This window comes from Sorex araneus, chromosome X (assembly GCF_027595985.1).
Source record: "Sorex araneus isolate mSorAra2 chromosome X, mSorAra2.pri, whole genome shotgun sequence".
Classification (NCBI taxonomy): domain Eukaryota; kingdom Metazoa; phylum Chordata; class Mammalia; order Eulipotyphla; family Soricidae; genus Sorex; species Sorex araneus.
In genome coordinates this window covers 324,419,844-324,446,083 of record NC_073313.1, presented here as the reverse complement: position 1 = coordinate 324,446,083, position 26,240 = coordinate 324,419,844, and the positions used below count along the sequence as shown (strand labels likewise).

At 37.3% G+C, this 26,240-nt stretch overlaps 1 protein-coding gene across 4 annotated transcripts in view; it reads left to right on the top strand.

The window, feature by feature from the left end:
* Nucleotides 1-26,240, top strand: part of USP34 (ubiquitin specific peptidase 34) — a 248,212-nt gene that overhangs the window by 152,232 nt on the left and 69,740 nt on the right. For all 4 annotated transcript variants that reach the window (XM_055121529.1, XM_055121528.1, XM_055121531.1 and 1 more), the window contains 7 exons: nucleotides 9,376-9,559; nucleotides 10,488-10,648; nucleotides 15,003-15,068; nucleotides 21,775-21,921; nucleotides 22,007-22,063; nucleotides 22,148-22,225; nucleotides 23,264-23,358. In XM_055121529.1, the coding sequence (XP_054977504.1) occupies nucleotides 9,376-9,559; nucleotides 10,488-10,648; nucleotides 15,003-15,068; nucleotides 21,775-21,921; nucleotides 22,007-22,063; nucleotides 22,148-22,225; nucleotides 23,264-23,358 (788 nt within the window). The remainder of the gene's footprint in view (nucleotides 1-9,375; nucleotides 9,560-10,487; nucleotides 10,649-15,002; nucleotides 15,069-21,774; nucleotides 21,922-22,006; nucleotides 22,064-22,147; nucleotides 22,226-23,263; nucleotides 23,359-26,240) is intronic.

Sequence of the window (26,240 nt, the reverse complement as noted above, 5' to 3'; positions counted from 1 at the left end):
GGTTGGCTTATGTGCATGACACACATCCTACCCACTGTACTACCACTCTGTCACCTGAGAGTTTCTACCTATTTTAAGTTAGTGCTGCTTCATCTGTTTCATGTAACCCTTTCTTTACTATTTCTTCTTTTTTTTTTTTAAAACCTTTTCCTACTATATTTATTGGGAACAATTTACATCTTGCTTGTTAAAGTTTTATGTTTACCTGATGTGTAAATTTTATTCCAGTGAACATTTTTGTTAAAGTCATCATAAACATACAAAAATTTTGAACATTGCAAAGATAATCTTCCATATACATTTTGCTAAAGACCTTATAGAACTTTCTGTGGTTATAATCAGACATGTATATAATTATCATTACATGAGAAAAATATATTTAATGCAGTACATAAAAAGGGAAGTTATTTGATCTCTTGAAATATTTTTCACTATAACTTTAAAAAAGAAAAATTTTGCATACCTGTCCAATTAATGATGAAATTGATTCACTTTAAACAAGAATGTGCTCGTTTATAATAGGCTGTCAGTTTATACTTCCAAACCACGCTATGTCAAGTGCCAGTTTCCCAGGCATTTCTTCTGTCATTAATTATTTTTTGTAGTCTTTCTGTTTTAGTCATTTTCATTAGTGCTTTGAAAATGAGTGGCTTTGCATTTATGGTTTGTTCATTTATTACATAAACTTAAAATTGTTCAGTTCACAATCTATATGTATTTTTCTCATTTTCCTTATATATAAATGATTTATTTTTAAGTATCAACCTTTTTATTGTCATGTGCTAAAAATATTCTCAAAAGTCATTTGTTGCTTTTGGGCCACACCTGGTGTTACTTAGTTTTTACTCCTGGCTCTGCACTTAGGGATTAATCCTGGCAGATTCAGGGGACCATATGGGTTGCCACAAATCGAACCCGGGTTGGCATCATACAAGAGAAGAATTTTATCTGCTGGGGCTGGAGCGATGGCACAGCGGGTCCTTGCACGTGGCTGACCCAGCTTTGATTGCCAGCATTTCATATGGTCCCCTGAGCACCGACAGGGGTTATTCCTGAGTTCAGAGCCAGGAGTAACCCCTATGCATAGCCGGATGTGACCCAAAAAGAAAAAAACATTATCAGCTGTACTCTCTCTGGTTCTTCTTTTACATTTTTTGAGATCATTTTTTCTTTGTCTCCTTTATACAAAAAATTACTTTTGTAAAAATATAACCCTTATAAGGTAGGTAATTGAAATTAGAACCAATTTTGGCAGCTATATAAACTAAGGCACAGAGTTAAGCTACTTCCCTGAGGTCACAAAACTCTTTAGGTGATTGTCAGCACTGTATATCTACCCGTGTTAAAATTAAAAAAAAAAAAATGGACTCAGGAAAAGTTCAGTGGTAAAACACCTGCCTTGCAGGCATGAAGCTGTTACTCTGAATACTGAGTGACATTCCAGTCTCAGTGCATTTGTGATACCCAGTTCATCTGCAGTATCTAATACACCAGCCCAAATGTTTATGCACCAACACTATCTGATCCCCACGCATTAAAGCTTATGTATTTGACCCCTGGTGAGCACTACAACAAAGATGTACAAGCTGGTCAGCACAAGGAGGATGAGGGAAAAGGAAACATTTAATTTTAGACATAGTATAAAACAAAATAAACACATTGTTCTGTGTATAGTTTGCTGTTTTCATCTATTTTAGGTATTCTCTGTATCAGTATAAAGTTTGGGCACATTTTTTTCTGATATGATGTAATGTATCTAATGAAAATTATCTAACACTATTCTAAATGACGGTGTAGTGAAATTAAGAAAATCACAGAAAAAGATTTTAGAAATCTGGCTCATGGGTTTGTACCTTTATTTCAGTATAATCGCATTGCTTTATATGAAAATTTAGCTAATTTATTTTCCTGCATACTGGTTTTGTTGCATCTCTACAATTTCCCAGTATATTATCAAATTAAATTTCTGCTTATCTGATAGTTTAAAACTTTTTTTTTCACTTTTTGTAAGTGAATAAGATTGGTGTTATATTTTTGTGATTTGTGCAAATTTTGTCCTAGTTTTCCCATTATTAATATATGCAGTTGGCCATTTCTGATCTGTAGAAATTTCCCATTTAAAAGAAATGTGGTTTATCTTCTGAATTGACTTAGTAGTTTTTGTTTTTCTAGTAGAATTTATTTTGTATTTTTTATGTAATAATTTTCTGATCTTTTGTAATTTCTGGGATCTATTTGGATATTTCACACTTCGTTCATGTTTCTATAATTTTGTTAATTTTTGAACCACTCTTTTCCAGTGTTTCAGTTGTCTTTTTTCCCACTTTTTTTCTCCCTTTCCCCCACACCAACCTGCCCCCTTCTTCTCTCTCGCTCTTTTTTTGTTCGTTTGTTTATTTTCTTGTGGGGCCATACCTGGCTGCTTAGGGCTTACTCCTGGCTCTGTGCTTCTTACTATCTTTTTAACCCCATAGTTACCCGGTTATCTTAATAACTGTTTTTGTTTTGAATGTGAACATTCCCAGTGGTGTTCAGCTTAGTTGTAAACAGATCTTTAAAATACCCCCTTTTTTCATAATACAAAATATCATATTCTTGAATTTGGTTTCTGGACCTTCAACTGATAATTTGCACCCTAATCTCACCCTTATCAGTTATGTTCATTTAGTATTGTAGGAATGGTCCTTTATTATTTCTACTTAAATCTACTTAATTCTTTCTTAGATTTCCTCTTTCACTTTATCCCACCCTTCTTGGAAAAAATACTCATTTTTTCAAAAAATAAAATGTCTGACTTTAAATTACATTTATAAATTGAGGTAGAAAAACTGACATCTAACTACATTGAACTTGCCTATAAAAATAGGATTGTCTTCTTATGGAAAACATTTTAAAATTACCTTCATTTGGAATTTGAATTATAAGCATTTTTGAATATTTCTAGGAATTTCACTTCTTTGTATGATATTTCGTATTTTTATGTTTTCTTTGGGTGGGGATAAGGAATGGTAGCCATTTGATACTCAAGGCCTATTCTAGACTTGGTGCTCAGAAATTAACCCTGGTGATGCTCAGGAGAACATATGCAGTGTTAGGGATTGAATGAGAGTTAACAGTATATTAGAAAAGTACCTTAGTTCCTGTACTATCTCTCAGGGTGGTGAAGGGGAAGGGATTACACGGTTTTAGTTTTTTTATTGTTGTGGGTTTTTTTCCCCCCCTTAATGTGAGTTCAGAAACACACACTTGTTTGTGGTGCTTTCACACTTGTTGGCAGTGCTTGCTAAGGATTTCGCACATTAGTTGTAGTGCTTATGTAAGCTTGGATGCAAAATGCCAGAGACTGTACACTTTTTTGTTGTGCTGAGGATAACAATGGGTGTAACATAAGGGATCACATTCACATTGAGGAGCATTGGAATCGAGGTCTTACAAACCTGTAGAGCAAGTGCGTTAATTGCTATGCTGTTCGGTGTCTCCCTCAGTTTTAACTCCTAATTAGGCAGAACTTTTGTGTGTGAAATTATTGTTTGTATTGGACCCACAACCAATGGTGTTCTGATTCTGCTTCTGTGCTCAGGGAACACTGCTTGGGTTGCTCAAAGGACCATATACAATGCCAGGGATTGAACCTGAGCCAGCTTGTGTGCAAGTCAAGCATGCTACCTGCTGTACTGTCTCTCTAGCCCCTGTGTGTGGATTCTTAATGTTGGCTATAATAATTCACTTGTTTGCGTGTGTGGTGTTCGCTCCCTAACACCCCCACACACACTTACCAACTTTGCTTTTATCTTCAATATTTTCTTTGGTTTTCCACTTATTTTTAGTTTGTGTATGCAAGTAATTTGTTGTCTTCTACTTCTTTCCATTTTTTTTTTTGTTAAGGATGTATATATACTTTTTTAAAAAATATTTTTATTAGAGAATCACTGTGATGTACAGTTACAAACTTATGAACTTTTGTGTTTGCATTTCATTCATTGGTCTTCTTTCCGTTTTTTATGTTTCTATTTATGCCTGGATTTTCTAGAACAGTGTTAAATTGTAGTATTTTAATTGTTGACTGAAAGGTTTTGATATTAATGTAGTTTAAACATTTGTTTTACAGTAAGATTGAAAACTTGAGAAGTTTTTGTGTAGATGAGAAGAATGGTCTGAATTGACTATTTTTGGTTTATTTTTTAGGAGGTTTTGGGGACATACACCCAGCAGTGCTCAGAGACTATTCCTGGTATTGTTCAGGGGACCATAACAATGCCCAGGTTCAAATTGGGGTTGGCTTTGTGCCAATGCCTTAACCTCTATGCTGTCTTTCTGAACTGTCACTGTCACTGTCAATCCCGTTGCTCATCGATTTGCTCGAGCGGGCACCAGTAACATCTCCATGTGAGACTTGTTGTTACTGTTCTTGGCATATTGAATACGCCATGAGTAGCTTGCCAGGCTCTGACGTGCGGGTGAGATACTCTCGGTAGCTTGCTGGGCTCTCCCAAGAGGGACGGAGGAATTGAACCCGGGTTGGCAGCGCCCTGCCCACTGTACTATTGCTCCTACCCATGGCGTATTGGATATGCCAAAAAAATAAAAACCAAACAGTAACAACAGATCTCACAATAGAGAATTAACATTTTTAAAAAAAATTTACTTATGTTCTAGGTAGATTTCTAGTCTTTAGACAACTAGAAGGAACATTCATTTTCCTTCCTTTTTAAAATTTCTCTTGAATGGAGAGATTGTAAAGTTAGTAGGTCATTTGCCTTGCATGTGGCTGACTTGAGCTCAATTCCCGGCATTATAGATGGTCCCCCAAGCATAGTCAGGAATAATTCCTGAATGCAGAGCCAGGTGTAACCCCTGAACATCACCAGGTGTGTCCCATCCCTCCAAAACAGATTATTTTCTATAAGGGGGCTGGAGAGAGAGTTCAGTGCGTGCGGTGCTTACCTTGCAAGCAGCCAACCTGGGTTCTATCCTTGGCATCCCATATGGTCCTTGAGCTCTGCCAGGTGTGGCCCAAACCACCTACAGTAAATAAAAATAAAATTTCCTCTTTTACCACCCCCTAATTTTTTTTTTTTTTTTTTTTTGCAGATCTCAGGTTTATTGAGAATTGTATACAAATCAATTACATTTCCTACATTCATTGTTTTGATTCTTCACATAATATTAAGTTAGATATTAACATTTTTTTTTCATTTTAAAATTATTATTATTTATTTTAATAACTGTGCAATTACAGAGTTATTCATACATTGTTTCAGGCATATGTTGTTTCAATACCATCCCTTTGCCAGAGTCCCCTCCCCCTCACCCACTTCCTCCTTCTCCTCGGCTGCCGCCCACCCATGAGTCTGCCTCCTGGGGGACACATTTTTATTTTTTTTTATTTTTTATTTATTTATTATTTATTTATTTATTTATTTATTTATTTTTAATAATTTATTTATTTTTAATTAGAGAATCACCGTGAGGGTACGGTTACAGATTTATACACTTTTGTGCTTATACTTCCCTCATACAAAGTTCGGGAACCCATCCCTTCACCAGTGCCCATTCTCCACCACCCGTAAACCCGGCGTCCCTCCCACCCTCCCCACTCCCATCTCCCCCCCACCGTACCCTGCCACTGTGGCAGGGCATTCCCTTCTGTTCTCTCTCTCTAATTAGCTGTTGTGGTTTGCAATAAAGGTGTTGAGTGGCCGCTGTGTTCAGTCTCTAGCCCTCATTCAGCCCGCAACTCCTTTCCCCCACATGGCCTTCAACTACAATGTAGTTGGTGATCGCTTCTCTGAGTTGCCCTTTCCCCGGAACGTGAGGCCAGCCGCGAAGCCATGGGGTCAAACTCCTGGTACTTATTTCTACGGTTCTTGGGTATTAGTCTCCCACTCTGATATTCTATAGACCATAGATGAGTGCAGTCTTTCTATGTCTGTCTCTCTCTTTCTGACTCATTTCACTCAGCATGAAACTTTTCATGCCCATCCACTTAACTACAAAATTCTTGACTTCCTTTTTTCTAACAGCTGCATAGTATTCCATTGTATAGATGTACCAAAGTTTCCTCAACCAGTCATCCGTTTTGGGGCATTCGGGTTTTTTCCAGATTCTGGCTATTGTAAACAGTGCTGCGATGAACATACATGTGCAGATGTTGTTTCGATTGTACTTTTTTGCCTCTCTGGGATATATTCCCAGCAGTGGTATTGCTGGGTCAAATGGGAGCTCAACCTCTAGTTTTCTGAGAGTCGTCCATATTGTTTTCCAGAAGGGCTGAACCAGTCGGCATTCCCACCAGCAGTGTAGAAGGGTCCCTTTCTCCCCACATCCTCTCCAACAGCGGTTGCTTTTGTTCTTTTGGATGTGTGCCAGTCTCTGTGGTGTGAGGTGGTATCTCATGGTTGTTTTGATCTGCATCTCTCTGATGATTAGTGATGCAGAGCACTTTTTCATGTGCCTTTTGGCCATTCGTATTTCTTCCTTGGTAAAGTTTCTGTTCATTTCTTCGCCCCATTTTTTGATGGGGTTGGATGTTTTCTTCTTGTAGAGTTCAACCAGTGCTTTATATACCATTGATATCAACCCCTTATCTGATGGGTATTGTGTAAATATCCTTTCCCATTCTGTGGATAGTCTTTGGATTCTGGTCACTGTATCTCTTGCGGTGCAAAAGCTTTTTAGTTTAATGTAGTCCCATTTGTTTATCTCTGTTTTTACTAGATTGCTTAGTTCCGTGTCACCTTTGAAGATACCTTTATCTTCAATATCGTGGAGGGTTTCGCCGACCTTGTCTTCAATGTACCTTATGGTTTGTGGTCTAATGTTGAGGTCTTTAATCCATTTTGATCTGACTTTTGTGCATGGTGTCAGGTCAAGGTCTAAACCCATTTTTTTGCATGTGGTTGTCCAGTTGTGCCAACACCATTTGTTAAAGAGGCTTTCCTTGCTCCACTTCACATCTCTTGCTCCCTTATCAAAGATTAGATGATCATACATTTGGGGTTGTGTGTAGGGATATTCCACCCTGTTCCATTGGTCTACGGCTCTGCCTTTGTTCCAGTACCATGCTGTTTTAATTGTTACTGCTTTGTAGTAAAGATTGAGGTTGGGGATGGTGATGCCTCCCATCATCTTTTTCCCAAGAATTGTTTTAGCTATCCTTGGACGTTTGTTATTCCATATGAATTTTAGGATTGCTTGATCCACTTCTTTGAAGAATGTCACGACCACCCCCTAATTTTTAACTCATTTTTTCATTCCACTATCTCACATAATATCTTGCAAATATTTGTTGAACAAATAGATTATAAGACTTAGTCTTGATTATTAATTTATTGTGTGTGGTGCCAGGATCAAACTTAGGGCTTCACACTTGGAAGACAAGTGTTCTTATGCATCTTCATCTACGACCTTCATTCTCATCCTTTTAGTTAAAAAAAGTCTATTACTTATTATTCCTTTATTATTAGATGATGTTGTGATACTGCAGTCTACTGACACGCCTGCCTGTGTTTCTTGCGTAGTTTGTTGTGATTTTTTGTGGTCACATACTTTAACGCAGTGTTTATCAAGGGTTGCATTTCTTAGCACACAAGCTTACCTGAAGTCTTAACTTTTTTCCTTTGGTTTTCACATACATTCTGGTTGTAGTGCTTACCAAGTATGTCTATGGTGCTCATACACATGCTCTCCTAAGGTCATACTTCCTGGCCCAAGGTGTTTGCACTTTTTTGTTTTAGTTGCCTTGCTTTTGAGCTTTGCATTGTTTTTTATGTGGTACTAACACAAACCTGAGTGCCATGTGGCCAGAAAGTACTTGCAGCATCAGGGATCATAGACTGTAGATACACAGCAGAGATATGCTCAGCACTTGTCGTGGCACTGGGAAATGATCTCTTCACCTTATACTTGCAAGGCAGGTCTTATGAAATATTTTTTTCTCCCTCTGGGTCCTTAGTCCTGATTCTTGAAAACTATCTCTAGTGATATTTTCTCATCTTCCTCCCCCACCTCCAAAAAAAAAAAAAGCAGGCGTTTTTTGAGCTACCTGCCTGAGGCATTTAACTCACAAGTATTGACTTCATTATATTTGTGATACAGAGCTAAAAATAAGAGCTGTTAAAGGGGTTCTTGTAGGAATAATGAATCTCAGATAGCACCACATGATTAGGAAAGCTTTTTTTTATTTTTTATTTTAATAAATCATCGTGAGATACAGTTACAGACTTACAAGTTTTTGTGATTACATTTTTTTTAATTTTTTAAGAATTTTATTTTATTGAATCACCATGTGGAAAATTACAATGCTTTCAGGCTTCAGTCTCAGTTATACAATGCTGGAACAACCATCCCTTCACCAGTGCCCATATCCCACCACCAAAAAAAAAAAAAACACACACCTCCCATCCTGCCCCCCTGCACACCCCCCAGCCATGTAACTGATAAATTTCACTTTACTTTCTATTTACTATGGTTACATTCAGTATTTCAACAGAAACCTCACTATTATTGTTAGGAGTACCCCATTAGTCAGACCTGTTGTGAAGAGATAGGAGGCCGCGCAGTTTTGGATTTCTGTACTGTAGCAACTAAGTCCAGGGAGATTTCTTCCAGATATTGGATCATTGCAAGCTTATAAACCCCATCTGTGGTCGTTATAATATGGCTGTCACTACGCCCTTCACCCCAGGCAAGGAAGAGGCAAGAGAGAGAGAGAGAGAGAGAGAGAGAGAGAGAGAGAGAGAGAGAGAGAGACAGAGAGACAGAGAGACAGAGAGACAGAGAGAGAAAGAGAAAGAAAAAGAAATAGCTTTCCTTTACTGGGTGGGCATGGGGCTGCGCTGCGGCTTAGTTCTCAGTCTGGAGACATTCTGCGAGGAGCTGCCCATGCTGAAAAATTTAGCTGGCGTCTGGAGTCACGCTCATGCAGCCGCAGAGAGGCCGCACACACGTGCAGCCCCCGGGATCACATCTTGGCGGTGGTGATTAGGAAAGCTTTTAAGAAAATACAGTTACTGTAATGAGTAAAGTTAAGTAGAAAAATAAGGAGAAAACAATCATAATGAATAAATGAAAATTTAAATCATTGGAAACTATTGGGTTTTTGTAGGAAATAGAGTGTGGACCAGTTAAAGAAGCATTGGTATTAACTTTGGAAAGTTAGCTGATCATCTGTTGTGTCTACAGAAAATTATTATATCTTAGTATGATAATATAGATCATAATAAAAAATGAGGGGGGAACTTTGAAGTTTTTGCTTAGTGAAATAATGTCAAGAGTATGGTTTAACAAAATCTGGTCACAGACTCACAGCTAGCAGAGTTCTGAGAGTAATATCCAAATTTAGATACTATAAATTGGTCTCTTTTTTTTTTCCAGGAATTTTTAAGAGATATCTTCAATCTCCTGTTTTTGTTGCCTAGTCTAAAAGATAGACAACAGCCAAAATGCAAATCACATTCTTCAAGAGCTGCTGCTTACGATCTGTTAGTAGAGATGGTAAAGGGATCTGTTGAGAACTACAGGCTAATACACAACTGGGTTATGGCACAACACATGCAGTGTAAGCATTCTTCTTTTCCTGTAATCTTTATAAGGTTGTATGCAGAGCTGAATTTGATTCCCAACATTTTAGTATTACATTTAAACCTATAGAGTGTTGTTGCTAGAATGTTGCTAAAAAGATTAAAGCAAACATTGGCTTTTTAACGATTTAGTGTTTTTTTAGTGGGGCGTTCACTCCCTATTTAGGATGTCCTTGGGCTACCCCCACAATATTTGGTCAGTCAGGCTTGATGATTCAATGTTCCAGTGAACATTGTGTTACGGCTCAGGATGAGCAGGCCTCGGGCCCACCAGAGCCACACTCAAGGGAATTTGCATTTTTAGGCTACACCCAGCGATATTGAGGGGCTATATGGTATTACGGATTGGATTCTGGTCCTTGTGCATGCAAGGCATGCTCCTCTGACCTCTGCATTATTTCCCATACTCCAACGAACATTGATTTTTTTCTGTTTGAGCTATAATCAGTGGATGTTCCCCACTGAGTGCTCCTAGGCTGCTCTCAGTGGTGCTCATGGAGCCATGTGGTGCCGTGGGATCCAATCCAATCCTGTGTGCCATATGTGCCATGTCTTTACTTCCACTTTTTGTTGTTATTTTTGTTTAGTATTTTTGTTGTTTGTGTCACACTCAGCTATGCTCAGTGCTTGCTCCTGGCTTGGTGATCAGGCCTCATTCCTGGTGGGACATGGAGAACCATATGTGGTGGTGAAGATCGAACCCAGATACTTCTAATACTTTGTTTTAGGAAACATAATTCTCTCTCTCTATCTCTCTCTCTCTCTCTCTCTCTCTCTCTCTCTCCCCCCCCATCCCTCCCTCCCTCTCCCTCCCTCTTTCTTTCTCTCTCTTGCTTTCACTCTCTCTTTCTCCCCCTCCCTCTCTCTCTCTCCCCCCTTTTCTTTTTTTCCATTTTTTTGCAACAGCCCATGCACCTTATAAATGGGACTATTGGCCACATGAAGATGTCCGAGCTGAATGTAGGTTTGTTGGCCTGACAAACCTTGGAGCTACTTGCTACTTGGCTTCTACTATTCAGCAACTTTATATGATACCTGAGGCAAGACAGGCTGTCTTCACTGCAAAGGTATAGTTTTTTAATATAAAAATTAAAAGTTTTTTTAAGCTATTGATAAATCTTGATCCTTAAAATAAGAATAAAGTGTTACTTGGCTACACAATTAACTAATGTGTATATATTTTTGTTACTGTATTGATAATAGATTGTTGGTATATGTTCTCAGTGTATATAGGAAACATTTTCCATAAAGATGAATACAAGTTTTTATTATGTAGAAAATAAAGTCTAAAATTAAGTAAATAGTAACAGTATCACTGAGTTTGTTTCTTTTTTTAAGTTTTAAATTTTTTAAAATTTGTTTCTTTTATATTTATTCTTAGGTAAATTTAATTGTGAACCTAGTTGAGCTAAATTCTGCTTCCTGTTATTTTCTGTCACTTATTCTTTGTAGTTTTCATCCTAGCTCACTGTGTATTTTTTTTCCCTCAGATTATTATATGCATTGTTGCAGAATGTTTCAGGAAGCATTCTCTGTGCTTGCATTTGGGGTTTTGTTTTCCTGTTAATGTTATGATCCTCATCCAACCCCATTTTCAATAAAATAGAGATAGAGATACAACTTTAGTGAATACCTAATACACTTAAATTCTGCTTCAACTTCGAAAGTCTCCAGTTGTCTGCAGTATACTTAAGTACATTTTTTTAATTTTAGCTTTAGTTGCTGTTTTTAAATTTATCATTTGAGACTAATTATAATTAGAAGTAGTTGAGTGATTGATTCACTTAACATATGGAAATTTCTATAACTAAATTTTCTGGCTAAGAAGCATGTTTTCAGGTTACTTACTTGGTCTTATTTTTCAATTTATCTTCATTTTAACGATCTTTAGATGTTAGCAGTATCCAGAATCAGCTTTAAACAATTAAGAGAATTACTGTGTGAGTGTGATTTTTATAAAATGTTTAATATTACTGTCATAAGGCAACTTCAGTGGCCTCTACTCCTCCCTCAATTCCAGTGCATTTGGGCCTATTTGGTTGGGCAGGAAAACCACATAGCTGATGAGTAGAAACTTCCCCTGCCCTTCTGTCCAGCCTCCTAGCTCAGGGTACAAACGCTAGGTTGAGGACACATCCAAAATGGAAGAAAAATTTTGTTCTTCCAATTAATAGTTGAAACAATTTTGTTATTCAACAACTAGATGTATTGATTCAGGGTAGGCATCATATATGGTGTTTGTGGTTAATAGCTAAAATTAATTTGGTCTGTACTTAAAAAGCCTTTACTTGATTTGACTTTAAAATTTTAGTTATTTTTATTAGTTTCTAATTTTTACAGGTAGACTTAGCTATATTTGAATAATAAAAATAAAACACTAAAATTTGCCAGGTTTTTAATTTAATTTAATTTAATTTTTGGATTGAGAAATTGGTTATTGAAACTTGTTTAGAGAGATGTGAAGGGAGAGAAATAGAAAAGTGTGTGTTCAAGAGATAACACATGCTGCTCCGGAGTAGAAAATAGTGAAGCAAAGGTATAGACAGCAAGCACGATATGTGTTCAAGGGAGAGTATGGGCTTGAGGAGCAAGTCAAAATTTGCAATATTAACTTACCAGTATATCAATATCTATGATTATAAGAATATTCACTTACAAAGTGAATACTACTGTCTTCTGTAAGATACTGTTTTTAACCTCTCCAGCTGAAATTCACCCTACCCATTATATTCAGTTTTGTGTGGTTTAATGACAGGGATATTTTCTAAGAAAAGCATCAATAGGTGATTTTGTCATGGTATAAGTATAGATATAATTACACAAACATTGATGGTATAAACGACTATATCCCTAAGCTGGGGTTGCCATCATATATGTTGCCTGTCTTAACTCCTCTCTTAACTCCCTTTCTCCTGCTAAGCTTCTTGTAATCATTATTTTTTTCGTTTTTTTTCTGACTTAAACTATTCTAGGTCATTGGTTCTCAACTATGGACACTACCCACTAACCTTGTTTCCTTTGTGTGGACAGCTGCCTACCATTGCCTCCAAATTTTATGTCTTGCACCCTCTACCTCCTTCCCCTATTATACAATTTTCACCTGTCCATTCCCTTCTCCTGGAATAAAGTGGGCAGAATATGGCCCCTGATTAAGAAATGCTGCTCTAGGGAGCTCAGGCGATAGTACAGCGGGTAGGGCATTTGCCTTGCATGCGGCTGACCTGGGTTCAATTCCCAGCATCCCATATGGTCCCCCGAGCACCGCCAAGAGTATTTCCTGAGTGCAAAGCCAGGAGCAAACCCCTGTGCAACACTGGGTGTGACCCAAAAAGCAGGAAAAAAAAAAGCTGCTCCAGATAAATACAAGTGCAGTCATACAATGTTTTCTTTTCTGTAATGGGCTTATTTCACTACCCCTACCTGCTATATTTCTCTGGCCCCAACAGTTTTTATGTGTGAACCCACAGACAGTGCCCAAGGACTCCATTATATATATATGTATATATATATATATATACATACACACATCTATGTATATTATCTTTACCAGCACTTGTAATTCACTTTAAATTAGGTATTCCAATGATGTGAGAATGTTTATTATGGGCATCTAATTAGGAGGGGTATTCACACCTGGTGGTGCTCAGGGCTTCTTGCTCTGCACTTAGGTAGGGATCACTCCTAGGGGGTTTGGAGAACCTGGATTGAATCCATATTGTCTGTGTGCAAAGGCAAGTGACTTACTTGCTATATTGTTTCTTTGACCGCACCCCTCCCCTTTAATATTTTTTGAAATTGCACTCTGGCACTGTTGTCCTGTGGTCCCTCCTGTTGTTCATGGATTTGCTCTAGCGGGCACCAGTAACGTCTCCATTGTGAGACTTGTTACTGTTTTTGGCATATCGAATATGCCATGGGTAGCTTGCCAGGCTCTGTGGGATACTCTTGGTAGCTTGCCGCACTCTCCGAGATGGACGAAGGAATCAATCTTGGGTCCGCCACTTGCAAGGCCAACACCCTACGTGCTGTGCTGTGGCTCAAGTCCTTAGAAATTGCATACTAAGTAAAATATTTTTGGCTTTAATTCAGTGACTTTTTCAGCCATCTAATGAATTATTTTTGAGTACCAAAATATTTAAATCTAGATCTTTGTGACCAGTTTTGCATTCTGAATATATGACCAGTTTACATCTATCAGATCTGTTTATTGAGAAATTTATGTTGATGTTCTCAAAGTCTCAAGAAATATATTCTCAGAGCCATCGCGATCATATAGCAGGCAGGGTGCTTGCCTTACTTGTAGCCAACTCAGGTTCAGTCCCTAGGTATTGCCCTAAAACTAAGGGAAAAAAGAAGAAAAAACATACACTTTAGTCATCAATTTTGTTGATTTCCTTTCTTCAGTTTAGTGTTAGATTTATACTTATATTTATAAATTTATGTGTTCTTGTGACCTCAGTTTGATCATAAGTTACTTAAGTAGTAGTATTACTTGCCCTCATAAAATTAAAACTAGTTTATATTTTTTATATTTGGGGAGCTTATTATACCTTGACACTGGCAATTTTAAAATTATGGCTGAGAGCCAGAGAGAGTACAGATGAAGCGCTTGCTATACATGCAGTGAGCCTGGTTTGATTCCCTGTACTGCATACCATCCCCTGAGCATTGCACATTGCCAGAGTGATTCCTTAGCACAGAGCCAGGAGTAAGCCCTGAACACCACTGAATATGGCCCCCCAACAAACAACAAATTCTGGTTGGTAATAATTTATAATAAGGTTAATGCATACTTTGTACTTTTTGTTACCAATTTATTTTGGAGTGCTGTTCATCAAGCCCAGGTCTCATGTGAGCAAGGCAAATACTTTACCACTGGGTCACATCCCAAGCCCTTTTAAAAATAATTGATGAGATAAAGTATATTCATTAAGTCCTTGACATGAGAAGACTAAGTCTTTAGTGAATGAGTTAGCCAGATTTTTGTATCTACAAGTAATATATTTGAATATTTAGAAGATTATCAAAGATCTTAGGCCAGTATTCCTCTACATTGTTAATGAGCAGCTGTTCTAGAACAGATATAACTAGATAAATGAGGTGTCTTTTTTATTTGTAGATTTGTAGACAACAATTTTATTATATGCCTACGTTGTTTGCACAGATATATCAGTTAGAATAAATGAGTTTCATAATATAGTAGTATAGAATTTAAAAGTTTCTGGAATTCTCATAAATACTGAGGGTTGTATATTTATAATGAGCAAAGTCATTTTTTGAATCCTAAAATGACTAAAAACTACTTTATTTTTTTTAACATAGAGCAACAATGAAAACATGTCTTAATACTTTTTTTTTTGTTAGAATGTCTAATGTATTACTATTAGTATGTTTAGAGAAACTTTTTTGCTTGATTTCCAGTATTCAGAAGATATGAAGCACAAGACCACTCTTCTGGAACTTCAAAAAATGTTTACATATTTAATGGTATGTTTGAAAATTATATATAGGATACTAGTCAAGCTGATGACATTAAATGGAATTCATTTGTATTGGCTTTATCCTTAGTACATACTTATTTAAAGTTTACTTTGTCAATTATGTTGTTGAATTGACCTTTTAAAAATATTTAATTGAATAGCTATGAATTACAAAGTTATAAGGATGATTATGATTGAGTTTTAGATATAATATTTTAATACCAATCCCCTTACTATCTTCTACAGTGTCCTCAATTTCCCTCTTATATCCCAGCTTGTCTCTGGTAACTACCTCTCTTAGTGGCAAGCTTCCTACTGAAGATCATTTCTCCTGTTCTTTGTTTTTATTGCCTTTGGCATTTAATATTCTCTTACAGAGTTTCTTTATATCCCACATAAGAGAGAGATCATTCAGACTCCATTCCTCTCTCTGACTTTGTTTTACTTAATATGATACTCTCCAGATATATCCACAAAGCAGCAAACTGCATGACTTGATGTTTTGTTATGGCCAAGTAGTATTCCATTCTGGATATATACCATGATTTCTTTATCCTGTCCTTTATTCTTTGTCTATTCTTAGACATTTGTGTTTTTTTCCGTATTTGGGCTGTTGTGAACATGAGAGTGCAGATAGATGTCTGTTCTTCATTCCCAGGAGTGGAATTGCTGAGTCATATGGAAGATCAATTTCTAGTTTTTTGAAGAATATCTATATTGCCTTCTGGACCAGTCCAGACTCCCATTAGCAATAAAGGAGAGTCCCTTTTCCCCCAACATTTTTACAAATACTTGTTCTTCTTTTGGGTGAATGCCAATCTCTCTGATGTCTGTTGATTACTCATTGTTTCAATCATTGATGATGTAGAGCATTTTTCCTTTTTTAATTTTTTTTTAACTACATTACTGTGAGATCAACAGTTACAAAGTTGTTCATCATTGGGTTTCAGTCATACAGTGTTCCAACACCTGTTTACAATTTTCACCAGTTTATATTTCCCACCATCAGTGTCTCGAATTTCCTTCCTTCCACACTCCATGCCCAGTCTTCCTTTTTCTTCTTCTTTCTTGTCTCTCCCTCCTACCGTCCATTTGATTATTATGGCTGTGGTACAGGTACTCTACAATTATCATGTATATCCCTTTACCTACTTTTAGCACTCAGCTCTTGTCCAGGTCTTATCCAGTTTTCATTTCCAACTGTCATCATCGTGGTCCCTTCTCTGTCCTAACTGACCTCTCTTCCTCTCCCAACCTCCCGCCCCCCACTTGAAACAAACTTCCAACTGTGGGCCAGTCCTCCTGGCCCTCATTTTTAAAGTTCATGGGTAATAGTCAATAGACAATTTTTTCACATACCTTTTGGTTCCTTGTATTTCTGCTTCAAGAAAATTTGTGTTCATCTCTTTTCCCCATTTTTTGATAGGATTGGTTTTTTTTTTTTTTTTTTTTGCTTTTTGGGTCACACCCGGCGATGCACAGGGGTCACTCCTGGCTCATGCACTCAGGAATCACCCCTGGCGGTGCTCAGGGGACCATATGGGATGCTGGGAATCGAACCCGGGTCGGCTGCGTGCAAGGCAAATGCCCTACCCGCTGTGCTATCACTCCAGCCCCAGGGTTTTTTTTTTTTTTTGATAGAAGTCTATCAGTGCTTTATATATCTTAGATATTAACCCTTTGTTGGATGAGTGGTGGGCAAATAATTTCTCCCTAACTGTTGCTGTCTTTGTTTTCTGGTCATCATTTCCTTTGAGGTGTAGAAACTTCTTAATGTAGTCCCATTTGCTTTATCTTCTCTTCTACTTGCTTGGTCAGTGGCTTTTCATTCTTAAAGATGCCAGCTTCAGTGTCATGGAGAGTTTTACTTATATTTTACTCCTATGTTCCTCTGGAGTCTTTTTTTTTTTATTTTTAAATTTTTTAAATTTTATTGAATCACCGTGAGATAGTTGCAAGCTTTCATGTTTGGGTTACAATCTCACAGTGATCAAACACCCATTCTTCCATCAGTGCACATTCCACACCACCAATATCCTGGGTATAACCCCCCTTTCCCACCCTCCCCCTGCCTCTAAGGCAGACAATATTCTCCATACTCCCTCTTTACTTTTGGGCATTATGGCTTGCAACACAGACACTGAGAAATCATCATGTTTGGTCCATTATCTACTTTCGGCGTGCATCTCCCCTCCCAACTGGTTCCTCCAGCCATCATTTTCTTAGTGATCCCTTGTCTATTCCATTTGCCTTCTCCCCTCTGCTCTGCACTTCAAAAGATAACAGTGACCAAAATACAGAAAGAGCCTATGGATTCATTTCTGAGATTGAGTTCTTTAATTCATTTTGACTTGACTTTTGTACATGGTGCTAAAAAGAGGTCTGAGTTGTTTTTTGCATGGCTGAACAGTTTTCTCGGTGCCACTTTTTGAAGATGCTTTCCTTGCTTCGCTTATTTTTTTTGTTCTTTATCAAAGATTAATTGGCCATTTAATTGAGGGTCTGTGTCTGGATTTTCTATTCCATCGATATGAGTCTGTCCATACTGCATACCATGCTGTAAAAATTACTGCTGCTTTATAGTACAGTTTGAAGTTGGCAGAAAAGATGCTTTCTGTCTTCTTCTCAAGGATTGTTTTCACTGTTTGCTGGGGTTTATTGTTCTTTATGAATTTCCAGAGTGTTTGAATATTTAAAGTATGTCATGGTTATCTTTACGGGGATTGCATCAAAACTGTATAATGCTTTGGGGAGTATTTGCCTTCTTAAAAATAATTTAAATTTTATTTTCATCAAGTTGTTTGTAATAATTGATTATATGTAATACTTCAATACCAATCCCACCACCATTATTTCATATTTTCCCAAAACCACTCTAGCCTACCCCACAGGGTAGTGAGGTCTTGCAGTGAATTTTCATTTCATCTACTAAATTTTTTAACTGTCACTTCTGCTTTAGTTTTCTCTTTTCTGCTTTCATATCCTCTTGAGGTGTATTGACTATTCATTCCTTGTGTCTTTGAGCTCCTTAAATATTCTCATCATTTCCTCAAAGTCCTTATCAGAGAGCTTATTTAGCTGGTTATTACTGATTGAGTCTTCAGGGCTACCATCTTCAATCACTAAGCATGGTGGGGTTCTGCGTTTCTTTCCCATTGTGTCTTTTGCAATCTGGAGATGTTTCTTGTGTATTGTTGTATAGTTAGTTGACTAGAGTTAGGTTATTAGTGTACACTCTCTGTGAATTACGAAGTTGAAGTGTCTTGTGGCCACTTATTGGCTGTACTCTTCACAAGTGTCCTGACCTGGGGGTGAAATGGCGAGTAGCAGCTTCCTAGCTACTTCCAAGATTATTTGATTCTGTAGAACTGGGTACAAGGCTTGCCAGGGTTGAGCCAGCCTGTCAGCAGGAGGGCTTCACGGCAGTCTTTACCTGAGAACAAATTGGCCTTCAGATTGAGTTTTAATAATTACATCTCAGTCATTTGTATTTTAACTTACATTTTGAATTTCATGTATCTCATCCTTTCACAAAATAAACATCCTTCCTTAAGCTTAGAATTTACTAATTCATCTCTTTCTTTATTCTTATCCCCAGATTATAAAAGTAATAGGTTTAGAACACTTTAGATTCTTCATTATGATCATGACAAATCTTTCCAAGTTTATCATTGTGGCAAATAACATCTGTGTTATTTGCCCTTTCCTTTCATCCTCCTTCCTACTCCTTTCCATAGCTAACCTTAGCCTATAGAATAAACCCTCTAAAGCTCATAATTCTGTTGCTCAATTCTGTGTGTAGGTATTTATGCTACTATTTTTGCCTGTAAAATTTTTTCTCTGGCATTGCATTTTCTTTTCATTGTCATCCTTTAAGAATTACCTTGATTTTGGGGCTGGAGCGATAGCACAGCAGATAGGGCGTTTGCCTTGCACTCGGCCAACCCAGGTTCAAATCCCCAGCATCCCATATGGTCCCCTGAGCATCGCCAAGGGTAATTCCTGAGTGCAGAGCCAGGAATAACCGCTGTGCATCGCTGGGTGTGACCTCCCCCCAAAAAAAGAAGAAAAACAAAGAATTAACTTGATTTTTACTTCCTTTGAGTAATACATTCTTCAGAGTATCTCCAAGTCACCATAACTCTCTTAGCTACCATTTGCATTGAAAATTGCTTGTCTCATTCGTTAGGAGAACAAAAAAGAACAAAATCTTGAGAACAAAAATTATATCTTTCTCCGTTTTTAAGATACTTATTAAGGACTACAGATAGAGCATGTGAATTGACCACATATGAACCCCCTTCTGAATTCCTTTTCTAGTGCAGTAGTTTCTTCATTCGATTCAATACTACTTGTTTATCTTTGATTTCATTTGCCTCACCAGTGGCATTGAGTTGTTGATGATTCCTCTAGATTCTATGTCATGAGGTGGATCTGCCTGCTTTCCTCCTAGTGTGTGAATTACGGTTTGATATCAACAACAATTTATCCATTTTGCGTTGTTTTGCATATGGTGTGAGATAGGGGTCTAAATTCATTTTTCCTACATGCTTTAACCAGTTTTTCCAAAGTTGTTTGTGTTTTGTTTTGGGTGTGTGGGGTGCGGGCACACCTGCCAGGATTTATCTTGGCTTTGCACTCAGGGATCACTGCTGTTGAGGCTCACTCAGGAGACCATATGGGATGCAGAGGATTGAAACCAAGTCGGCCATATGCAAGGAAAGCACCTTACCAATTGTACTATCATGTGGTCCCACCGGTACCATTTGTTGATGAGTCTTTCCATGCTCCACTTCATACTCTTAGCTTCTTTCAGAGATCAGCTGTTTTTATATCTTAAGTTTTGCCTCTGGGCTCTCAAGTAAGTTCCGTTAGTTTGGGATTTTGACTTTATTTCAGTATCACACTGTTTCAATTACTATTGCTATTGCTTTGTAGTATAATTTAAAGTTAGAAGAAAAGCCTTCCATCTTCTTTTGTCCTAGGATTGCTTTGACTTGGGGGATGGGTGGGTAGAGGGGATTATTACTGCATATAAATCTTAATACCATTTGATCTGTCTTTTAATTATGGGTATTTTTAAAATACGGTTATTTGTATAGGGACTGCACTGAATCTATCTGCTTTTGGTTAATATTCTTTTTAAACAGTATTAATCCTTTAGATCCATGAACTGGGCATATGTTTCACTTTTCTCCTGCCCTCCTTTATTTCTTTCAGTAGTTTTTGCGATTGCTTTGTTGTTGTTGTTGTTGTTGTTGTTGTTGTTGCTTTTTGGGTCACAACCAGCAGTGCACAGAGGTTACTCCTGGCTTTGCACTCAGGAATTATTCCTGACGGTCCTCGGGGGACCATATGGGATGCTAGGAATCAAACCTGAGTCGGCCGGCCATGTGCAAGGCAAATGCCCTACCCGCTGTACTATCGCTCCAGCCCCCCCCCTTTTTAAAATATATATTTTTTTACCTCTTGTTAGGAGTCTGTGTATATTTTCTGAGAGTTCTGAGGTCTGTCATGTAGTCAGTTTTGAAAAACCAGAGAAACGATCCAACCTGGATCAAAGAGGCAGCTCCTTGCAGGCAGAATTCATCTGAAGGCAGGGCTAGAGCTCAGAGGGTGAAAGGGAACAGTGTGCAAGGAAACTGTTGGCTGGAAGGGTTCTGACTTGGAACAAAGTGGCAGTGTCTTTTTGGCAGGGTTTAAGATAATTTAAGGCTCTTCTGGCACAAGGCTATTAGAACTAAAAATAGTCTAGAAATCAGACAAAAATAGAAGCAGGGACTGGAGATATAGCACAGCGGGTAGGGTGTTTGCCTTGCATGTGGCCAACCCAGGTTTGATTCCCAGCATTCCATATGGTCCCCTGAGCACCACCAGGGGTAATTCCTGAGTGCAGAGCCAGGAGTGACCCAAAAACCAAAGAAAAAAAAAAAGAAGCAGTGTTCATCTCTTCATTGTTCATTTATTACTACTCTGCCCTTCTGCCTATAACCCTGTTACCATTTTGTTCAAAGACTTCATGATAATGGAATAATATGCAGCTGTTAGGAAGAATGAAGTCATGAAATTTGCTTAAAAATGGATTGACATGGAAAGTATCATGTTGACTGAAATGAGTCAGAAGCAGAGGGAGAGGTATAGAATAACTGCATTCATTTGTGGTAAATATGTATAGTATAGGACTAATAGTCAAGGTGAGGGTAAATGGGGGCCAGGAGGACAGGTCAGTGGTTCAAAGCTTGTCACAAGAGTGTGTAGGGGATGAATGGCACCTGACATATCACTATCACTGTCATCCTGTTGTTGTCTGTCGATTTACTTGCACAAACGGGCACCAGTAACGTGTCTATTCCTCCCAGCCCTGAAACTTCTAGCAGCCTCTCCTTACTCATCTTTCCCAACGTTTGGAGGCTCTTTCAGGGTCAGGGGAATGAGACCTATTGTAACTATTTTTGGCATATCAAATACACCACAGGTAGCTTGTCAGGCTGTGCCCACACGGGCGAGAACTCTCGGAAGCTTGCCAGGCTCTCCGAGAGGTATATATATGACTAAAATCTGATCATGAACAAGTTTGTAAGTGTGTTTGTCACTGTGATTTAATTTAGAAAATAAATAAATGGAAAATTAAAAGTAAAACTTTGTAATGAGTCGTATCTGATATTTAAATTTGTTGGTTTTATAATCTTGTCCGTTCCCTTTTATGTTTACAGGAGAGTGAATGCAAGGCATATAACCCTAGACCTTTTTGTAAAACATACACCATGGACAAACAGCCCCTTAATACTGGGGAACAGAAAGATATGACAGAATTCTTTACTGATCTAATTACCAAAATTGAAGAAATGTCTCCAGAACTGGTTAGTATCAAAATATATTTAAGTTTCTTTTAAATTTCTACGAATTTGTCTAATCTTACTGACTGATATTTGTATTTTTTAAAAGAAAAATACCGTCAAAAGTTTGTTTGGAGGTGTTATTACAAACAATGTTGTATCTTTGGTAAGTATTTTACCTGTTTTTGATTTTTGGAAATCTCTTGTAGCTTATTATGGTAGATACTAATTCTGGCTATTCTTTATTCAGGATTGTGAACATGTTAGTCAGACTGCTGAAGAATTTTATACTGTGAGGTGCCAGGTTGCTGATATGAAGAACATTTATGTAAGTGATGTATTTATTTTGGTTTTGGTGCCAGGGATTGACCCTAGTACCTCATTCATGCAAAATACACACCATGAACTATATCCCCCAGCCCTTGTATATCAGTTTTCGAGCATTTTCTACTTTTAACTCTTTCTTTGTAGCAGATTTATGTTTATCATCTTGAAAGTTAGTTAACGTTAGCATTTTTTGTTATTTTTCCTCTTGTTATTTAATTCAGTGTCAACTACAAAGCTATTTTTTACTAAATTGAAATTTAAATACCTGCCCTATTGAAAATTTAGTAACACTTTTTTGATTTTCTGGCCACTCCTGATGAATTTGGAGGGTACCAGGTATCAAATCCATGTCGGCCATGTGCAAGACAAACACCTAATCTGTTGTACAATCATTCTGGCCCCAAATTTAGTAACATTTATGAAATACCGTGTCAGTACGAAGGGAAATTTGGGGAAGAGACTTCTCAAACTAAGCTCATTTTGCTATGGATCATAGTGCCTTCAGAACTTGGCATCTGGGCCAGTTGTGCTGGAGGTCTAACATTACATCCAGCCTGCTTGGGAGTAAAAGGCTTCATATGCCAGGAATTGAACTTGGAAGGCAGGTACATCTATTTTTGGGAGGCATATATGTCAAAACGTTGAGCTAGCTCCCCAGTCTCAAGAAAAACAATTTTTTACGAAACCTAAGAAATTCACTGTATGTTTTGCTCAAATTAAAATTAGTCCTCTTTTGTATATTTCTAATTTGTATAAACAATAAAATGAACTTTAAAATGTTCCAGAGTTGCGTCATTAAAAATTAAAAAAGTATATAGCCCATTTAGTTCATTACTAAAAGACCAGTTCTACCCTTCAGCGTATAGTTAATCCTTTAACAGTTTTATCTCCCTACCTTTCTTCTTTTAATGTATCATGTAATATGAAAGTGTATTTAAGGTTTTTTTTTTAAGTTCTCTATTTGTATTATCTGTTTCACTATGAATAATATAGTGTATCTATCTTTGAGTTATTTCACTGGTCATAATACTCTCTACAGGAGTCTCTTGATGAAGTTACTATTAAAGACACTTTAGAAGGTGACAACATGTATACATGTTCTCATTGTGGAAAGAAAGTACGAGCTGAAAAGAGGTATGCTTTTTGAAATGTAGTTTTTATTTTTCTGATATGTTGCTAAATGGAAGTAAACAAACAGGAATAATTAATATTAAACTTTAATGGAAAGTAAGATTTAGATCAGCATCTTGAAACTTATTTTCATACAATTTTTATTCAATTATTCATATAAACTTTGTAGCTCAGTTTACTTTAAATTACCTTTTTTACAGATTTTAATTCAGATTTTAATTTTTCCTTTCAGTTAAGTGTATACTGAGGTGCTTTTCATTTTATTTATTTATTTATTTTTGCTTTTTGGGTCATACCCGCTGATGTACAGGGGTCAACCCTGGCTCTGTACTCAGGAATTATCCCTGGCAGTGCTCACGGGACCGTATGGGATGCTAGGAGTCTAATCTGGGTCGGCCTCGTGCAAGGCAAACGCTCTACCCGCTGTGCTATCCCTTCAGCCCCTATACCAAGACATTTTTGATTGCTTTGCACTCAATGGAACATGATAGTCTTACTCATAAACTAAAGACATTCTTCTGCTCTCATGGAAGGGTTTTTTGTTTGTATTATTTTTGTTATGCTGATTAGTAAACCTTAGTGATTCACACATGGAGGTTAAGAGCTATATTACTTTCCTGTATACCTTTTCTCCTAAGGTTTTGTACCAACCATAAAATAGCCAGTTTAGAATAAAATACTTGGGTAAAGTTATTTTAGTTCTTCGGGTGAACATTGGCAAATAGAATTTGGGTCCAATGAGCATATTACACAGTTAGTTACTAGGGATTAGAGCAGAAACTCTGCTTGTGTAGAAATTATGGGATTAGATCAGGCAGCATTATTAATGTAAAGGATATGCACTTATTGTGGTGATTTACCACAGTAAAGCCAGTTGGATTGGTACCTTTGACCAGCAGGGTAGATTACAAAGAAGGAGACAGTGACTTGGTGGCAGACGAGGCTGAGTAACCCCCAAGGCTGGCAATTTTCTGACTCACTACTCTGGCTTCAGATATGTGAGCCATTGTTTACATTAGCAGGTATATTAAAAGACTAATGAAATAATTCAGCTGCATATTACATGGTCATAAGGTGATAAATAATCAGCAGATTCCTTTAATATATAGTTTTTGACGTAATGATAACCTCCTAATCTATTACTCTGGATGTTTTCTGAGTTCAAGTTTGCAGACTTCCTTTTGTGAACTTGTTTTATCCAGGTGACTATCCCGACTTCGGGGATCTTATTAGTAGAACCATTTCCCATATCTTCTTAAGGAAAATACAGTGACATAAAATTTTAGCTTTTAAATTTTGGGATTGTCTGCATAACTGATTGAAGGCATCAGAACATCTGCCTGAAAAATAAAGTGACTGTTGAAGAGACCTGAGACCAATTAAAAATGTAGAAGAAAAGTGACAAAGCTGACAAAGAAAACCTCATGTTTCTCAGTCTATTCATTTGTTCTAAATAATTTTACCTATCATAATACCACTCTTCTAATGTCTGAGTTTCAAATTATACCTGAATCAGAATGCTTTGCCATGCGCTATCAACTATCTAATGTGTCTTATTAACTTCAAAGGTGTAAACATTTTTATCTCTTTAGATATCTGTTATTCTCTGACTTCATGCCAGTTTACACTGTCCAGTTTCTTTATCTACACTTAGGTCTCAGGTTTCAGTCTAAGATTCTTTATACTCTAAAGTAATATATAACTTTCTTTATTATAATGCACTGTCTAATTTCTATAACCTCATATTTTGCTAATCTCCCAGATAATATTTTTTTGGGGGGGGGAAGGGAAGCATACCTGGCAGTGTTCAGGGCTAATTCCTGGTTCTCTGCTCAGGGATTACTCCCCTTCGGGCTAAGGAGATCACATGGGGAGTTGGAGTTCAGACACAGTTCATCCACATACATGGCAAGCACCTTATATTATCACTTTGGTCCCAGTTAAAATGTTTTTTTTCTTTTTGGGTCACACCTGGAGATGCATGGAGGTTAGTCCTGGCTCTGCACTCAGGAATTATTCCTGACAGTGCTTGGGTACCATATGGTATGCTGGGAAATTGAACCCAGATGTCGAGTGTAAGGCACACGCCCTACACTCTATGATATTGCTTCAGCCCCTAAATTGAATTTTAAAACTTCGTAATTCCTTCTTTTATAAAATCTTGCCAAGATTTTCTGTTTTCTAAATTTTTGGAGGTTTTGATTGTGCATTTTGTTGTTGTTGTTGCTGTTTTTAAGTTCCATTTTTTGGGCTTCTGTGTGTGTTTGGGGCCACATATGGGAACAGATACATGCAGTGCCTGGGTTCAAACCCAAAACAACCACATGTAAAGCAAATATACTATGTTGTTTTGATTAACCAGCCCTAAGCTCTTTAAACAAAGTCTTTTGGAATTTCATGTGTGGTAAATATTTTCTAATACTCACAATTTTGTAAATTCTGGGCTATATATATATTTTATTTAAATTAAATCTTAAATTTGAACCACTATTATGTCATACCATAAGATTTATATAACTGGGGGCTAGAATGATAGTACAGCAGGTAGGGCATTTGCCTTACATGTGACTGACCTGGGTTCAATTCCCAGCATCCCATATGGTCCCCTGAGCACCATCAGGAGCAATTCCTGAGTTGAGAGCCAGGAGTAACCTCTGAGCATCACTGGGTATGACTCAAAAAGCAAAAAAAAAAAAAGAGAGAGAATTATATAACTAGTTGACATTCTTCTTGTTGCTATTATTGGTGTTATATTAGGTAACACTTGTTTGTTATTTACCAAGCAGCTTTTAGAGAGTAATTGGGAATTTGCACTTAAATCTTCATTTTTCCAAATCATGAAGTAAGCTCAGAAAGGTTAAGTAACTTGTTTATGATTAATCCAC